This window comes from Gopherus evgoodei, chromosome 14, assembly GCF_007399415.2.
Source record: "Gopherus evgoodei ecotype Sinaloan lineage chromosome 14, rGopEvg1_v1.p, whole genome shotgun sequence".
NCBI lineage: Eukaryota > Metazoa > Chordata > Testudines > Testudinidae > Gopherus > Gopherus evgoodei.
Window position 1 is genome coordinate 2,265,663 of NC_044335.1, and position 16,251 is coordinate 2,281,913.

The 16,251-nt window shown below is 50.4% G+C and overlaps 1 protein-coding gene across 7 annotated transcripts in view; it reads right to left on the bottom strand.

Annotated features, from left to right (window-relative positions):
* DNMT3B (DNA methyltransferase 3 beta) overlaps positions 1–16,251 on the bottom strand; it is a 49,280-nt gene that overhangs the window by 7,574 nt on the left and 25,455 nt on the right. For 5 of the 7 annotated variants that reach the window (XM_030533423.1, XM_030533424.1, XM_030533426.1 and 2 more), the window contains 13 exons: positions 15,790–15,897; positions 14,251–14,392; positions 13,138–13,269; positions 12,418–12,462; positions 11,043–11,122; positions 10,260–10,372; positions 8,731–8,914; positions 7,874–7,958; positions 5,397–5,542; positions 5,088–5,178; positions 4,473–4,621; positions 3,311–3,396; positions 32–101 (listed from right to left, as the gene is read on the bottom strand). In XM_030533423.1, the coding sequence (XP_030389283.1) occupies positions 32–101; positions 3,311–3,396; positions 4,473–4,621; positions 5,088–5,178; positions 5,397–5,542; positions 7,874–7,958; positions 8,731–8,914; positions 10,260–10,372; positions 11,043–11,122; positions 12,418–12,462; positions 13,138–13,269; positions 14,251–14,392; positions 15,790–15,897 (1,431 nt within the window). The remainder of the gene's footprint in view (positions 1–31; positions 102–3,310; positions 3,397–4,472; positions 4,622–5,087; positions 5,179–5,396; positions 5,543–7,873; positions 7,959–8,730; positions 8,915–10,259; positions 10,373–11,042; positions 11,123–12,417; positions 12,463–13,137; positions 13,270–14,250; positions 14,393–15,789; positions 15,898–16,251) is intronic. The other 2 variants (XM_030533425.1, XM_030533428.1) reach the window with 1 other exon arrangement.

Genomic DNA, 16,251 nt, shown 5'->3' on the forward strand with positions numbered 1-16,251 from the left:
GCAAGGGAAAGGATAGAACAGCAAGTCTTACCTTTGCTATCCTACTGTACTCCAGGCAGTCCTGAAGCTCAACTCTATCAGTCCTGGAAGCTACCAGAGGCCTGAGAACAGGCAAAGCTCATTACACTCTAAACTCTACAATTAACTCTGTTCTCTAGTCCTCCACCAAGCTTATCTTTTGTGCAAAATTCACTGCTTCCTCTGCTGTAGCAGGGAATGCGGCATCATTTAAAGAAAAGGTGAAAATCAAATGTAATCCCAGACTGCAAGTCAAGTGGGTGAAAATAAAGCCTCACCATTATCATCATTTCATACATGTGAACAGCCTTTGTGAAAGCCCCACACAGCCCTGCTCAGCATAAGCAAGCTTTATGCACAAGAGGCAACAGAATCCAGAAACCTCCCAAAAGAGAGAAGAACTAAGAGAGGTCATGGGGGAAACATGACATTAACGGCTGGCCGGGAATTCTGGTTTTGTTCTTTAAATTATAGTTGTAAGAAATGGAAAAATATTTTTGACTTTGAAAAAAATCCAAGAAAGACCTACTGGCCTATTGGGCTTTTTGTAAAGACAGTGGGACTGTTGAAGATCCATGTGTGAAGAGGAATAACCTGCACAACAAATCTGGCAACTGATTACTAGAATTTGTGCATGTGCTTTCTGTGCCACCCCTAGCAACTGTACCCCGGCCTCTTATATCAGTTCATTTCCCACCTTAAAATGGCAGGCACAGATGAAGAGGGAGGTTGTGAGACAATGTCAGTGAGGGCCGGCAGCTTGAGAAATATAACCAGAAAAATGAGTGGTCCAGTGGTGAAGCCCCCTGATGCTCAAACGCAGATTCACATTTCTTGACTACTTAAGAGGCTTTAATGAACATGCCTATTTATTAGATGATGCAAGAGCATATAATCTACTTACAAATATCCCACACAGTACGGAGCTCTGGGTCCAGCTAGCAAGTCAATTTGAACCACCATGTTCTTCAAAGTAAAGGTAACAACTGAGTGCTTCTTCCAAGAGAACAAATAAGCTGTTTCCTTCAAATGTAGGACCACCCAGGAACCCAGCTCAGAGGCTGCTTTCACTGGAGCTCAGGCTTACAGAATGGAGCTGTTACCCCTCTCCTTGCAGTGTGCTGCCAGCTGTCTGAATACGCAGCTCCCAGGTCGTCTGTGGATCTCTCTCATACCAAGCTTTCCAGAGAGGACCAGTGCCTCTCTCCCTCTCTAGCTCCAGACCATACCTGCCTCTTCAACCACATTATAATGCCATTGCACATGCCCTTGTTCAACTTCATTGGCTGAGGTCAGCCATATTACAAAACCAACCGCACCCCTTTACAGGCTGCTAGTGCTGGCTCTTTGCAGAGTTCACTTGTTTCAGGCATCGTACAATAGTTACGCAACTTACAGTGGCTGCCCCTATCCATCAGACACATCATGATGTGATCAGAAATGATTAAAGGGTCTGGGAATGATCCATAACAATAAAATTATGGTGCGTCATTGACAGTCTCTCTCTCAATAGCCTGAAGGAAACATTTTAAAAAATTATAGCCTAAGTGATGAGAGAGACAAGGTGAGGCAGGTAAGATCTTTATCTTTTATTGAGCCAACTTCTGTTGAAGAGAGAGACAAGCTTTTGAGAAGCTGGTCCAATGAAAGACATTACATCACCCACCTTGTTTCTCTAACACCCTGGGACCGACACAGCTACAACTACACAGCAACCACTATAGGTTTTATCCTGTTACAGCTGTCCTGGATACCTGACAATTTTAAATGAATAGAAGCAGCTCAAATAGCAATAACAGCTAGTACAGTTAGCCTCATTTAATTAGCTGTGTTCTGCAAAGCTCTCAATAGATTTTCGTGGGTAACATTTTCAAGTGTGCCGAAGTCCCACTTTCAAAAGATCCTTAGGACCCCACGTCTCATTAAAAGTCAAAGGGACTTGACTCCTAAGTACCCATCGATTCTGAAAACGGGACTTAGTCACTTTTGAAAATGTGACCCCAAACCCACCTTAGTGGGACACCGAGCCCTCATGCTTTAATCTCTATGCTCAGTTACAAACAAATTAAACTGCAACTACGATTTTCAAAATGCAGTTGTAACAGAAGCCATGGAGCTTCTCTTTCACTTTTCAAAAGCCTACTTCCATCAGGTGCAGCTTTAAGTTTTTATAATTCTTAAACATATCTGCAATTCGACTGCAATCAAGCATATAAAGTTCAGAAATCCATAAGGGATTCCATTGGTTTCTTTTTGTCTCTATTTACTTACTGAGAATTTTGATGTGTGAAAATTCCATCTGCCATTGCTAGGAATCTCTGGTTAACAGGTCACTATTTGCATCATTTTATTTAATTGCAATGTCATTTTATTATAACTTGTTCCAGTGAATTTGGCGGTGGTGAAAGGAGCTGGTCAGAAGGCTCAGGGAGAGTGGAGCCTCTGTTCATCCTCAGAAAGCTACAGTTTAGACTGCAACAATGCCAGCTTTCCCCCATGTTGCCCTGCAAATGGGCCTCACTACTGCCCTGGATGGACCATCTCCTGGACGAAGAGATTAGTTTGATCTCTACGGCCCATCCAAACCCTTGTTCCCTTATGCTGAGGCTGTCAGCATGGGGAAGGGAAGTCAGTGCCACTCACAGTGGTGGGATTTGGTCCATAGAGAACTGGACTGTCGGTTGCCTTCTGAAAAGGCAACTGTGCATGTGCGATTGGAAACACTGAACGGTATCTGTAGAGGCAAGAGAATCTCCAACTCATGGAAACGGGAGTGTTCTGCTTAAGAGAACCGGGTACATTTATCACAAGGTCTGTTAAACATATCAAACCCAGAGTGCTGGCTGAGCATGGATCCCAGTCTTACAGCACTGTGCAAGGGAAACCAAGTGCCCTGTGTGGTGGCAGAGGGGAATTCAGATTACTCACTGTCCCGTCAGCAGTCCAATAGTTTGCTGCAGCAACCCATTAGGACAGAGGATAATGAGTTTGAAATTCCTACCAGAGCTCAGCAAACTGCATGAAGGGCCTGAGCCAGTCCACCCTGCTATCCAGGGAGGGGTCCCATTGACTTCAACGGGCTTTGGATCAGACCCAAACTCTACAATTTTTTCCAGATTCTCATAATTGCTAACGGTAAGTGCAATGCAGAAACAGAACCATTGTTAGGAAGATAACTGAGCTCCACTAAGGGCTGTGGGGTCGCAGGCTAACGAATCTCATTGGCTCCCAGGAGCTGCACATGGTGCAGAGGAGGAAAGAACCAGGAGAGCGTCACAAATAGAAGAGTTACCTGTTCATCCCAGGCAGGTTGCCCCAGAAATAGCGTGCTCTGTGTGCAGCTGATACCTTGATGGCGTCGATCATAACTGGGTTGCACTGCATTCCAAGATAGAAAAAGGGAAAAGATTAAAGAGAAGCACCTGTGGCCAGCACAAACCGTACCATCCAGCACTAACTGCAGCCACCTCCAGCCGCGTTCCAAATCATCTCACTGCATGGAGATGTCTGGCAAACTGCCTTGCTCCTCAGACAGCCAATGAACAAGGCCTTAAAAGGCCTACATATAGGACCTTAAATTTCAAAGTCCTGCTGCTGCATCCTCCAGCTCCCTGAAGTCCAATGCGGCAGTGGCCAGGGCTGAAGCAGCATCCTCCAGCTCCCTGAAGCCAATGGCCAGCATGGCAAGTGCCTTCTCCACTACATGCAATTTTAAAAACTCAGTAGATCCTCTGAGAGGGAGCCAGTATAAATGTCTTTTTGTTCTGCGTGCTTACAGGGCCTAGCGCAATGGGGTCCTGATCCAGAACTAGGAATCCTAGGCACCAAAGCAATACAAATGAATAATAACGATACATGTTGATCAAATTCCAGTCTCTCACTGTTCATTACTTTGGGTCAGGGACAGAATTATCCTCCTAGGTAGAGACTCTTACAACATGCAATAGGCTGCAAATGATGCCACAGAAGTTGCAGCCTCATCTATAGCACCGTCTTTGTTATGGTGAGAGTTAATGCTTTGTACTTCCCTAAAACCTTTCAGCTGGAAATATCAAAGCACTTTACACTAATGAACGGACACTCACAATCCTCCTGCCAGATTGCTAAGAACTATTAATCCTATTTTACAGATGGGAAAACTGAGGCACAGAGCGGGGAAGCCATTTGCTCAACGTCAGAGAGGAAACCTGAAGCAGGGCCAGGAATAGAACATATATGTGCCAATTCCCAGCTCTGTGAATCATCCTCTGGAACATCCTTCCTCCCCAATTGTTTTGTTTGAGCTTTTTAACCTCGGGTCCCTATACAACCACCGCTCATACATATTCTTACACCCCAGCATCATCCTTAGGCTGATTTATAAGATACATTCTATGACAAAGCACATGAAGGATGCAAGAGCCTGCCTTGTCTGCAGAGCAGGAATGCGGGGAATGGCCCCCAGTGACTCCTACCTCCAAAAATCGAGAAATGTCCCTTTTATCATTGACTCTCATGGCCACGACATTCTCAAACATCCAGAAGAAGGGGCGCTCCTCCCCTACCTTGGGACGGGCGTAATTGAGGAGATGATAGAACTCGAAGAACAGCCTTCCAGTGCCTTCTGCAACAGGGAATGTATAAGACTGTGAGGTCTTACCGTAGCCCAAAGAGAAGAGAGAGACTCTCATCTCCTGGAACAGCAACAGCACAGGCAGGAACAACAAGAGCTCCCTTCACACAGTGCTGCGAATGCGCCTCCACCCTGAACTAGCCGTGGGACCCCTTCCAGAGGTTAGACAAGCTCAGTCTCCACGGTCCATTCAGTCCTGGACCTCCCTAAAGCAGGTGCCAATTGGGGAACAGATTAATGCCATTTACGGTGGTGGTAGTTTTAGACTTCTGTCCACCAGGAACTGGAATGAGACACCAAGTCATTTCCCAGAAACCATCAAACAGTCACCAGACCAGACGGTAGAATTTTGTGGCCAGTACCAAACCCGGCTGGATATGAACCAGGGGGTTAGAGGTGAAATGTTCCATTCCCCATTAGCCACCACGCCCCTCCAGAAACAAACGAACAGTCTTACCATACAGACCCTTTCTGGCAGGATTCACAATAGAGAGATCGTTACAGGGGCTTCCACCAATCACCAAGTCGAAAGGACCCCATTCCTCAATCTAAGACAGACAATCGGGTTCAGGGTCAGTGAACACCAGGTAGCAGTCCTCTCCCATTAAAGTACATGCCACTGCGGGCACAACAACAACTGTATCACAGGTCTGCACACTCAGCTCCCAGTTCTCCTTTTCAGTAGTAAATTAAGTAAATCCCCCTGGGCGTGGCAGGTGTGTTCGCCAGCCCTTCCGTGGAACACATTTCTCTTGGTTATGCTCACGTTTCTCTTGGTTATGTTCCTGACATCGTGCACGTATGTGATGTTCCCTTCATGTCGGACAGTTCCCACAGCAATGGAATCTTCGCAAATCTCAGAGGCGATGTATTTCTCCACTTTAATGCCTAGGTCCTTCAGAACCAGGTAACCTGTTGGGGAAAAGACACCCAGGTTGAGTTCTGGTTGGGTGGTTCTTATCAGTCCCTCAGCCTCCTCCACTGGCCCATAAGACACACTCGGTGCCACTCTGCAGGGCTGCCCAGAGGCAGGGGAAAGTGGGGCAATTTGCCCCAGGTCCCACAGGGGCCCCCATGAGACTTTTTCGGGGCCCCTGGCACGGGGTCATTCACTCGCTCCGGGGGGCCCAGAAAATTCTCGCGGGACCTGGGCCCCCGGAGTTTCTTCCACTCTGGGACTTCAGCAGCAATTTGGCGGTGGGGTCCTTCCACTCTGGGACCCGCCGCCAAAGTACCCCGCAGACTCACATCAGGGGGGTTCTTCCGCCCCGGGATCCACTGCCGAAGTGTCAGGTCTTCAGCAGCAATTCGGCGGCAGGTGCCCCCCCGCCACCGAAGACCCTAGGCCCCCTGAATCCTCTGGGCGGCCCTGTCACCCTGGCACATCATGAGCCAGTGCAGACTAAGGATCTTCTCTATGTCAGTAAGGGTGGCAGAATCTGGTCCTCTGAGCTCCCCCGCACCTGTCTAAGATCCTCTCCATGGAGAGATACCTTCAAAGAACACATTGGACTTCTCCCAGGAGTACCCATTCATTCTCTCCAGGGGGAGGAGGCACAGCCAGGGAGGTGTGTGCAGAACTGGACCTTCAGTAGTCAAGCCACCTACACGGAGACATTTCCCCACTGGGGGCTCCATCTTAAAGGGAAGCCTCCAAAGATCCCTTGCCTCTCCCTGAACAGGGTGGGCAAGAAAGGTGCTCAGCAGTTCAGAGAATCAGACCCTTGCTTTCTAAAGCCCAACTGTTCCAGCCTCCTCAGCCAAACCAAACGGGGACATACCGCCCCAGAGCTCCCCCTCCTCAGTATTACCCAGGACATGCTGCTTATTGTGTAGAGTCTCCACGAATGTTTTACGCAGCTCTAGTTAGCACTCACTTAGCCTTTCCTGAAGGCATGTCACCAGGTAAGATTAAGATCCAAACACACCATTTCTCTCTCCTCAAGTTGGCAATATAGAATCCATTTCCCATCCAGATCCAGTCCTGGACTTTGGCAGAACCTATATGGGGTGTAACTGAAGAATTCATCCTAGGTTTTGCCCAGGATACAATGTGTGCGAGGACACACTGCCCTTGTTGCACTTAGTGAGTATGACATGGTTCTTCACCGTGAAGCTGAATTACAGGGTCGAATCCAGCCCTGGTGTAAACAAACACAACTCGACTGACTTCAGTGGAATTGCATCTTACATACAGCAGAACGGAACTTGCCCTGGATGTGTTATTAATTCCAGGCTCCGGAGCCCTGGGACCAGAGCTGGTCGGGAATTTTTTTTGATGGAAAATGGTGATTTGTCAAAACAGATGCTTTTTGTGGGAAGAGTCAGTTTCTGTGAAACTTTCCTTGGGAAGGTTTCTCAGACGAAGGATGGAATTTCTGGTTGGGTGAGAGAGGGGTGTGGGAAAGGAAAGGAAAGGAATAGATAGATTACATCCCCCACCACCCCAAACAGTCCTGTGGGCAGGGACTCAGCTGGGATGCAGGAAACCAAGTTCAAGTCCCAGCTCTGCCTGATTCAGAGAAGGGATTTGCACTTCCATCTCCCTGCCCCAAGGCGGGTGCTTTACCCACCAGGCTATTGGCTGTTCTGTGGTGGGTCAGTCTCTCCCCGTTCCATGATTTTTTATGAAAAATTCTGGAAGTTCTCATTTTCATTCCAATGCAAAACTAAAGCGACATTTTGAAACCTCCGATTTTTTTGCAAACTGGAATTCTCGTTTTCCAGCCAGCTCTACCTGAGACACAGTGTTGGCATCAACCTCTGGCTTTGATTTTCTTTCACATTCTCCATATCAGTTAATAAGCAGGCTGGGTCTGTACTCAGGCTCTGCTGGTGAATGGAAGGGACAACAGCAATTGTGTCTCATGTGCCTGCCCTCTCCCACAACTTCCCTTCATTGAGCAGAAAAAACAGCTACTCAGATTCTGGACTCTTTGTCCTCCGCATTTAGTTTTAAAGGGGCGGTTTTGCGGATAAAGCGCTGGACTGAGAATCCTGGCTCTGCCTCAGGCTCACTTTGTGTGAACTTGGCCAAGTCACGTCATTGCTCTAGGCCTCAGTTTCCCCATCTGTGTAATGGGCATGATTACAATGACCTAGCACTGTGGGGTGCCATGAGGCTGAGTTCATTCAGGTTTGTGAGGGGCTTGCATCTCCATGGATGGCAGGCACTAGAGCAGTATGAATCAACAGTATTTAATACTGTTAGTCATTCATAAATAAGCTCTCTTGACTCCTCACCTGTTGCTATGCCATCAAATAGGGACAGCACTCTGATTGACCTCCTTTCTGTTGCAGGGACCGCCGGGTAGATTTTAGGCGCATCCTGCAATTAAACAGAGAGAGAAATGAAGTAGGCAGCACTATCAGCGTGAGCTCATGCTCCTATCGCAGCAGGACTCCCCTGCTCTGGGTAACAGCTCAATGCTCCACGAGGCAGGCCCCAGGCCCACGCCCTGTCGTTACGTGGCTCTCAGATGGCTTCTCTTCAAGAGAACTTGGGAGAGCCCAGATGCTTTGGGAGACGAGTGTGCAGGAAAACACAAGCCAGGAAAGCAGAGGGCACCACGACTGGGTCAAATGCTAACAGAAAAGTGTGGATTTTGAGGAATGGTTTTAAGAATCCATCAGATTCCCATAATCCCAGGTGACAGTCAGCAGGACCTCTCAGGAAGATGCTAACCTGCCTTTTATAGGCAGCACAAAGGATTCAAGCACTCAGAGATCACAGTGACGGATGACATACAAGAACCCAGAGAGATAAAACAGTCCCTGTTGCCTCAATTCCTCCTCCCTATTCTGCTGTCCTTCAGCCATTCTGCTGCTCTCCCCGGGGCACATCCTCAGCTCAGGCAAGCTGCGATGGCTCCACTGAAGTGCACTGGCCAACTAAAACCAGCTGAGGATCTGCTCCTCCACTTGCATGTCTAGATGCATAGCTAATATTTCCTCTCTGCTGCTTACCCTCCTGCTGTACGGTTCTGCACAAATCCCCACTCCCAGCCTCATGTCCTTCCCCATCGCTAGTGTCCTTCAGTATCTCTCGCCCATCCCCATGTGTGATCTGTTGTACTCCTGCCCCAGGTCGATTTCCTTACATATTCCTGTCCTTTGTCACTGGTGAAGAAGTCTTGCAGCCGTACATTCCAGTCCGGTCGGCGCTGTAACACCCCATACCACTTCTGTGGTTGACACATGTAACAGCTCCAGGGCTCTTGCTCTTTTGCCTTGGCCGAGGTACCTTGCCCTACCAGGACCTCCAAGCATTCGACACAGAAGCACCTGTGCAAACCAGGAGAAAACGGTTACTGAGTTCCAGAGGCTCCTCCACTGAGCCACCTTCCACCTCCAAGATTATGCTTGTAAATCTCCCCAGGACAGGACCTTACCATGAAGCCCAATTCTCTCATCTCTCCCATCTTTAAGGGAGACAGTAGGTCTCCAGGTCTTCTCTGGCACCACTGTGGAATGCATGTATCTCTAGGTGTTTAGAGCTGATGACCCAGCTACGTGTTCAGCCAGGGTATTCACGCCCCTGCAAACTGGACAAGGCATGTGCTATTCTCTTTAAGGGCTATGTGCACAGACCTGCTCAGGTATGAGGCAGGCAGGTCTGCTGAGCACCACACCACAGTCAGGCCCAGAGCATAGTGCTTTCACCTGGGACTTGCTGTCCACAAGCCAGGTCTGATCAGCTGGACTCTGAGACGACACTGGACACTGTGTGAAGAGAAAGGCTATACATCCTTGGGTTACAATCTGGGGAAGGCGAGTCAGGAGCCACTGGGAAGTATTACAGAGGCTTAAAATAGTGTCCTCTGAACTATGTCTAAGTGGCTTCTCCCTTTCTCTGGCTGGAGTTTTCAAAGGAGCCAGCCTGCCAGCCCCTACTGAATTTCAACTCCCTCCAGTCTCCATTGAAAATCTCAGCCCCTATTACTGCACTGATCGGCCTGTCCTAGTCCACACCTATGGGATGCATTAAGGTTGGAAGCCAACATTTTCAAATTGGACTGCTTATCCCATGGATCCTCAACCTGGATTTAGGTACCAAAACCCAACTAGGCAGATTTTCCAGCAGCGCTGAGCCCCGTCCCCCTGCAGTGTCTGCCCCAGGAATTCGGTGTTCCCTCTAATTTTTCCCACCCATGTGCAGAATTAATTTTGTTATGTGACAGGTTCCCTCCATCTTGGTGCACAGAACAAAATTCATGTGGCGGGGGTGGCCGAGGGGTTCGGAGTGTGGGCAGGGGCTCAAAGCTGGGGGTGGGGGTGTGAGGGCTCCAGCTGGGGATGCAGACTCTGGAGTGGGGCCAGGAATAAGGGATTTGGCAAGCAGGCTGCCCCGGGCTACAGCTGGGAGAGAAGACTCCCCCCAGCTCTCTATCCCTGCAGCAGCACCTGGGCTGAGGTGGGAGAGGTTGGGCTAGAGACGGCCGGGAGTGGCACCTCTCCTTATCGTGTCAGGTCAAGGGCTGTGGGAGAGGCATCTGTCCCCGCCGCAGCCGAGCGCCTGCACGGTGCTTAATAGGCTGCGGCACAGCTGCGAAGCTTAGAGGGAACTTAGGCCAGGATCTGCTGGAGATGGAAAAACACCCGTGGCAGGTGCCAGGGAAGGGGTGCCTACCGGCAGCAGCTGGCATTGCTACACAGCAGCAGCTCTTTGCCCTCACAGCACACAGCGCAGTAGGACTGGTAGCCGTCCTCGTCATACATGTAGAAGAGCTCCAGGAATCGATCCTAGCGAGAAGCATGCCCAACAGGGAGAATCAGAATCCCGGAGTCTGCTGCAGAGCCAGCCCCTAACAGCACCAGGCAAGATGGAGAGAACACAGGGGGCCCATGGCGCATGCCAAAACCCGAGGCTCCAGGAAGGCTTTGGCTCATACTGAGAGGCAGCACCGAGCTGCACCTCTCCGGTGTCCCTTGGGAGCCTCTTGAGCTCCTGGGTACACAGGGCAGCAGATACAGCATCCGCACGTGCACGTAGGGCTGGATCCAGTGCCCGGGGACCCAATGGAATGAGTCTCACTGACTTCCATGGGCTCTGGATCAGATGTTAGAACGGTGCCACATGCTCTCCCCTATGATGGCCAGGACAAGGGTGTGGCACCCTGGCTTCACCTCCCCCAGCCCTATCCCGAGTAGGGTGACCGGCCCCTAGCGCACGGTCACAGCGTGGCCCCCACCCTAACCCTAACCCTGACACGGGAAGCTTAGCAGTGCTCCCGTAGGCCCTGGGGCTTCCCACCCCAGCTGGTTCTCACCCCAGCTGGTTCTCACCCCACCGCACTCAGCAGCTGCTCTCAAAGCCTCGCAGGCTGCAGTAGCCGGAGTCACCGCACACTGACAGTGACCTGAGCCAGCCTTCTCCCCCGGTCCCCCACATCCACCTTCGCTAGTGACTTACCCTGCACGTCTGGCAAAGGCCCCCCTCAAACAGCGGGTGGAATGTGGCTGGGTTTTTTCTCCCACACGATAAACAACTGTCTGTTTAATACAATGAACACACCCTTTAAAAACAGTGTTATTGATCCCAGGAGCACCTAGAGGCCCAGAACGAGAGCGGGATACCACATGCCAGGCGCTGCACAGACGCACAGTGAGAGACAGCTCTCGCCCCGAAGAGCTCAATCTAGGCAGACGAGAGACACAGGAGGGCAGAAAAGAAGGATGATTATTCCCCGCGTTAACAACGGGGAGCCTCAGCTCCGAGAGACAAAGGGCCCCGATTCAAGTGCTCAGCACCCACAACGGGAGCCAGATTTCCCAGGCAGCTCAGCTCCCCGGTAGTTTTCCCCTTCATTGCAGAAATCGGTGAAAAGGGACCCCTAAGAATCGAGTGGCAGGCAGCAGCCTCTTTGCCACAGGAAGCCCTTTGTCACTGCCCCCTCCGTGGCTCATACCAGAGCACCCACCAGAAGACCACAGGGCCCTTCTTGCTAGTCTGCAGAATGAAGCACCTGAAGAGCCAACCATCACCTCTGTGATGTAGGTATGATCATGATTAGCACTTTGCAAAGAGGCACAGAGAGTGAAAGTCAGTTCTGAGTCAGTGGCAGAGCAGACTAGAACACAGCCGTCCTTAAAGCCCTACCCGTTCCCGCTTGGGCCTTATGGCGCTACGCTCTGGTCCTTTCCGGAGTTTCAGTTTTGCCAAGTTTGTAAGGAAACACTGTCCATAAAGACAGGCTACTTCTCCCCTTTGCTGCATCCCACTTAACACTGGACTAATTCTATTCCCCCCCCCCCCGCCCCCGCCTCATTTTCTCCATTTTCCATAGATCGTTATACGGCCCTTTGCCCCATATAATTTTTTACAGCATGTTTAGGTATAGCAGAATTTCAAGAACAAACCAATTTCTGACCAACTTGAGTTTAACCTTTAGCCAGTAGCCCCCTCTCTTAGACTGACATTTACCCCTGTACGTACAGAGGGCCAGCGAAAGGTCTAGGTACCAGGTAGACTCTCCTGAGGATCCCGCTCCTGCAGGGATAGACACACATGCTTCAATTTATACACTGAGAGAGGCCTCAGCAAACTCCAAGGCACTACTCCCAGCATCTCAAGTTAAACACCTGGCTAACTGTTTGCAGGATGACGGGCCCTCATGCATTTCACTCTCCGGGAAGGATGGTCACCTCTGCAGCAACCTGGAGAATTTCCAATAATTCCACATGGTGCAATTAAACGGGAGAGACCAATTATCTCTCATCAGAGACCATATCCAAGCACCTGACTTAGCCACTGATTTTTGACTGAGAGAAGAAAGGAAACTAATTACCTTCAAGGCTCCTGTTGTTGTTTGTGACTTCGGAAACCATTTGCTCTTTACAAATAAAAAGAAAATGTGCTCAGTCCTTAAACGATTTTATGTAGCAAACTTTACATGTTACCTATTTAATAGCACTCAAGTTCCTTAATTTAAACCACTATAAGCAATACTGAATATTCACCCGAAGGCATATATATAGTCACATATTATGCACTTATCTTACACGGACTGTGTGTCGTTTTCGGAGCTTTACTCCAGGGGTTCACTGCTCTGAAACAGTCCCAAATGAACCCAGGAGACAATACAGTTCAATACATTTTGGCAGAAAACCTTCTGTAGCTGTATATTAGCATGCAGCATGAGGATGTGCATGCATGGCGGTGCCTAGATTAGGCTATGTCATGCTAAGCGTGTTTGTGTGCAGATTAGGGGACGTGCAGGCGAGGGCTATGTGTAGTGGGGCCGTGTACACATGATGTGGGTATGCAGTGTACAGAGGTGTAAATACTGTATTGACACAGCTATGCCAATACTCCAGCTCCCACATTTCTGGTGCTACACCAAAAAATGTCGTTCATTCCGTGCTGCCTGAGAGGGAGTCACAGCCTGTCACACGTCACCTGCCCAGAGGGGTCTCTCTTTGGTGCTTTCAATGTCTAAGTTTTTGCTGAATTGTGACATCCCTCTTGGTGCGAGCCCACCACCCCACCCCTCCATCTCCCGAGTTACCTCTGCTCTGGTCCTCCTCCACCCGCTCCTTGCTGTTGCTGCAGAAGTTAGTCTTTAGTCGCTTGGCCGGGGGGCAGTGTTCAGGGGCACAGACCTCTTCAATGCCGTTCTTGAGGGGAGCCACTCCGTTCTCTGTGAAAGAAGAGCAGCCTCAGCCTTCCCGGACTCTGTCCGGTCCTGACCCACTACCCTGGCTCTTTGCAGTCTTGAGAGCCTCCAAGAAAGGTGTTGAATTTCTCTCTCCCCCTCATCCTCACCAAGAATAAGTGCCCTACTCCCCTGGTCAGATTTATCCTAGTCTAGTGAGAGGGCCATGACAAACAAAGGCCAGAGCATTCCCGAACACATGCTCGACCCAATGCCATGTTCCCCACAGTGTCTGGCAATGCGGCACCCACACCCCGTCCTTCCGGCAGGGATTTAGTCTGAGCTTCTGGTGAGACCCTCAACATTCCTGCTGTGTGCCAGGACTGAGGCCAGAGCTGCAAGTGCTAGAGATGATTGGGAGATTGGGATATGGGGCTGGGAGATTTCTTTGCACCTGGCACAGTTCACCCCCTCTCCCTCACACACTAAGCCCTCCCGGCCAGCCATGACTCTGGGAGAGGCAGCTCAAGGGCCATTCTTACTTTTTGCCTTCGCTGGGCATCAAAATATTTCCACAGAGAGAGAAGCTGTGTCCCCCGAACCCCTCATGTGGTACCCAACCCAAGCCCTGCCTGATGGATGAAAACAACCAAACAACGGTTTAGTTCCTGGAGCAATATTTTTATGCCAACTGAAAGGTGCTTCGTGTCTTTCCTCTGGCCTTTTGCTAAGCTGCTGCTGGGCTTCTTTGTCTAACGGCACCCACTGTGCTACTGCCCAGGGAGGGCCAAACGCATCCCTGGGACAACTCCACTGCAACCTCTAGAGATAGCTCTGGCCCCCAGTGTGTGAAGGGAAGCCTGAGCAGCAGAAGACGATGCAGCCAGGAGGGAAGAGGGTGGCCAAGGGGTCAGTAGCAGCTAACCAAATTCAAATCCAGAGCCAGGAAATGAGGGCAAGGGGCCAGGTGTGTTGGCAAGTCTTGACCAGGCCAGCTCTGCTGTCTAGCTCACAAAAGCAGCAAACCTGGAGTTTTCGGTGGTTTCAGTCCCTTGCATCCCATGGGCTTGAAGCCGCTGAATGCCCAGTCAATCATGGGCTTTAGCTGCTCTTCCAGAGACTCCCCAGCGGTGCCTGGGAACGTTTTCCCTGCCCGGCTCCTTGCAACCTGCCGGAGAGAGGGGAGAAGTTACTACGTTCTACACAGCTGGATGACAAGTCAAAGTGTCTCACAATGGCATCCCAATGACAGTCTCCCTTGCAAACAACCACTCAAGGAGAGAGGGCCAGGGTCATGGGGGCTCCCTGTCTTCTAGTCTGGCTGAAATGCGGAACCTGGGCAACATAGCTGGCCTGACTTTTCTTGCTTGGATGCAGCCTCCTGTGCCAGCCCTCCCCGCAAATACATGCACACTGGCTCATTCATACCAGCACCCGCAGCAACAGCTGCTCCCAGGGTGGGGGACGCACAGGCCTTTCCTGAGGGCAGCGCTGACACATATTCCAGCAGTGGGTGTGCCAGCTCCAGACGGCTCTCTTGGGGAAGAGCACGCCTGCAACCAGCCATGTCTGCGAGTCCCAAACCAGGCAGGAGCAGGAGGAATCAGCCCACGGCCACTGGCCCAATTCCAAAGGCAGCGGAGTCCCTGCAGGTTTGCAGAGAGTAACCAAGAGTGGAATGTGTCCCACTGTGCGTACCAGATATTAGCTTCATGGGGCATTTAGCCCCAGTGCCAATAACAAGGCCTGCTGCTCATCAATCATCAGCCTGGATCAACTGCTCCCAGAATAACATCCCCGAGCGACTGGGGAGCTGCTGCCGGAGAAGCAAAGATCGTGACACAGAGCCAGACTCAGCAAGACCAGTGTGACTCTGGAGCAGCCAGCAGTTACTCCGATCCCCTGCAGTGTAAATGTGAGCAGAGTCTGGCCCCAAGTCTGCAGCTCGGCACGGTGCCAGGAGAGCAGTGAGAGCATCACCGAGCCCACCCTGAACAGCTGGGAAGAATCACTGACACTTTGCAGCGTTAGCCCCTTTCTTCCCCGGACCTCAACGTACCCCCCTCCCTCCACCCCTTAACTAACACCTCAACGCCAGGAACTCTCCTAACCTCCCCGTGCACAGCGGGAAAGGGACTTGCCCAAGCTTATGCAGTGAGAGAGAGCGACAGAGCAAGGGAATGGAAGCCAAGAGTCCTGACTCCACTACCTGCTCTACCCAGAAGAGGGTGGCAGGGCTGTTTTCAGGGGTGAAGGAGCCTCATTTCCTGGCCCAGGCACTTTCGCCCTCCTTAGTTTCTTCAGTATTAATGTTGAGCAGCCCAGCTGCACCACCTGCCTCAGTCAGTCACTCTGGGCAACACGAAGCGTATGCCTCACGTGGCAGATCACTAATTACAGCTTCAGTGTGAGTGGGATATGGCAGGTTCTGACTTCCCTTCCTACGTCCCCCGTGCTCCCCACGCAGGCTGGAGCCCTGAGAAATGCTCTGCCACCCTGTGTTGCCAAGAGATTCCCGCTGAGTGAGCAATCTTGCAACAAAACCCAGCCCTGCTCTCCAGTTACCTCTAGGGCATGGTGTACGGCTCGTCGATAGGAGACCAGCTTATTAAACGTGGAGTGGTTGAAATGCTGCCTAAAAGCCATCAGACCCACCAGCTTGTCTGCTGAAACCTAGCAGAAGAGTGATTAATACTTAATAACAGATATTATTATTATTAATAAAATACAAATAATAAGAAGTACCAGGCACTTATCTAGCTCCTTCCATGTAAGGACCTCAAAAAGCTTTATAAACATTAAGTCTTGCAACATCCCCATGAAACTAAATTGCATTATCTCCTACCTGCAAGGAAAATAAGAGACTCGCTCAAGGCTAAACAGCGAGTTAATGGCAGAGCCAGGAATAGAGCTCCAGTCCCTTGCCTCAGGCACACTACACCACGTCTAGATTTACAATATTTAGTCCTGCAGAGAAGGAACTTGCAATGAACAGAAAGGCAATTAGCAGCGTTTGTAAATGGTGCT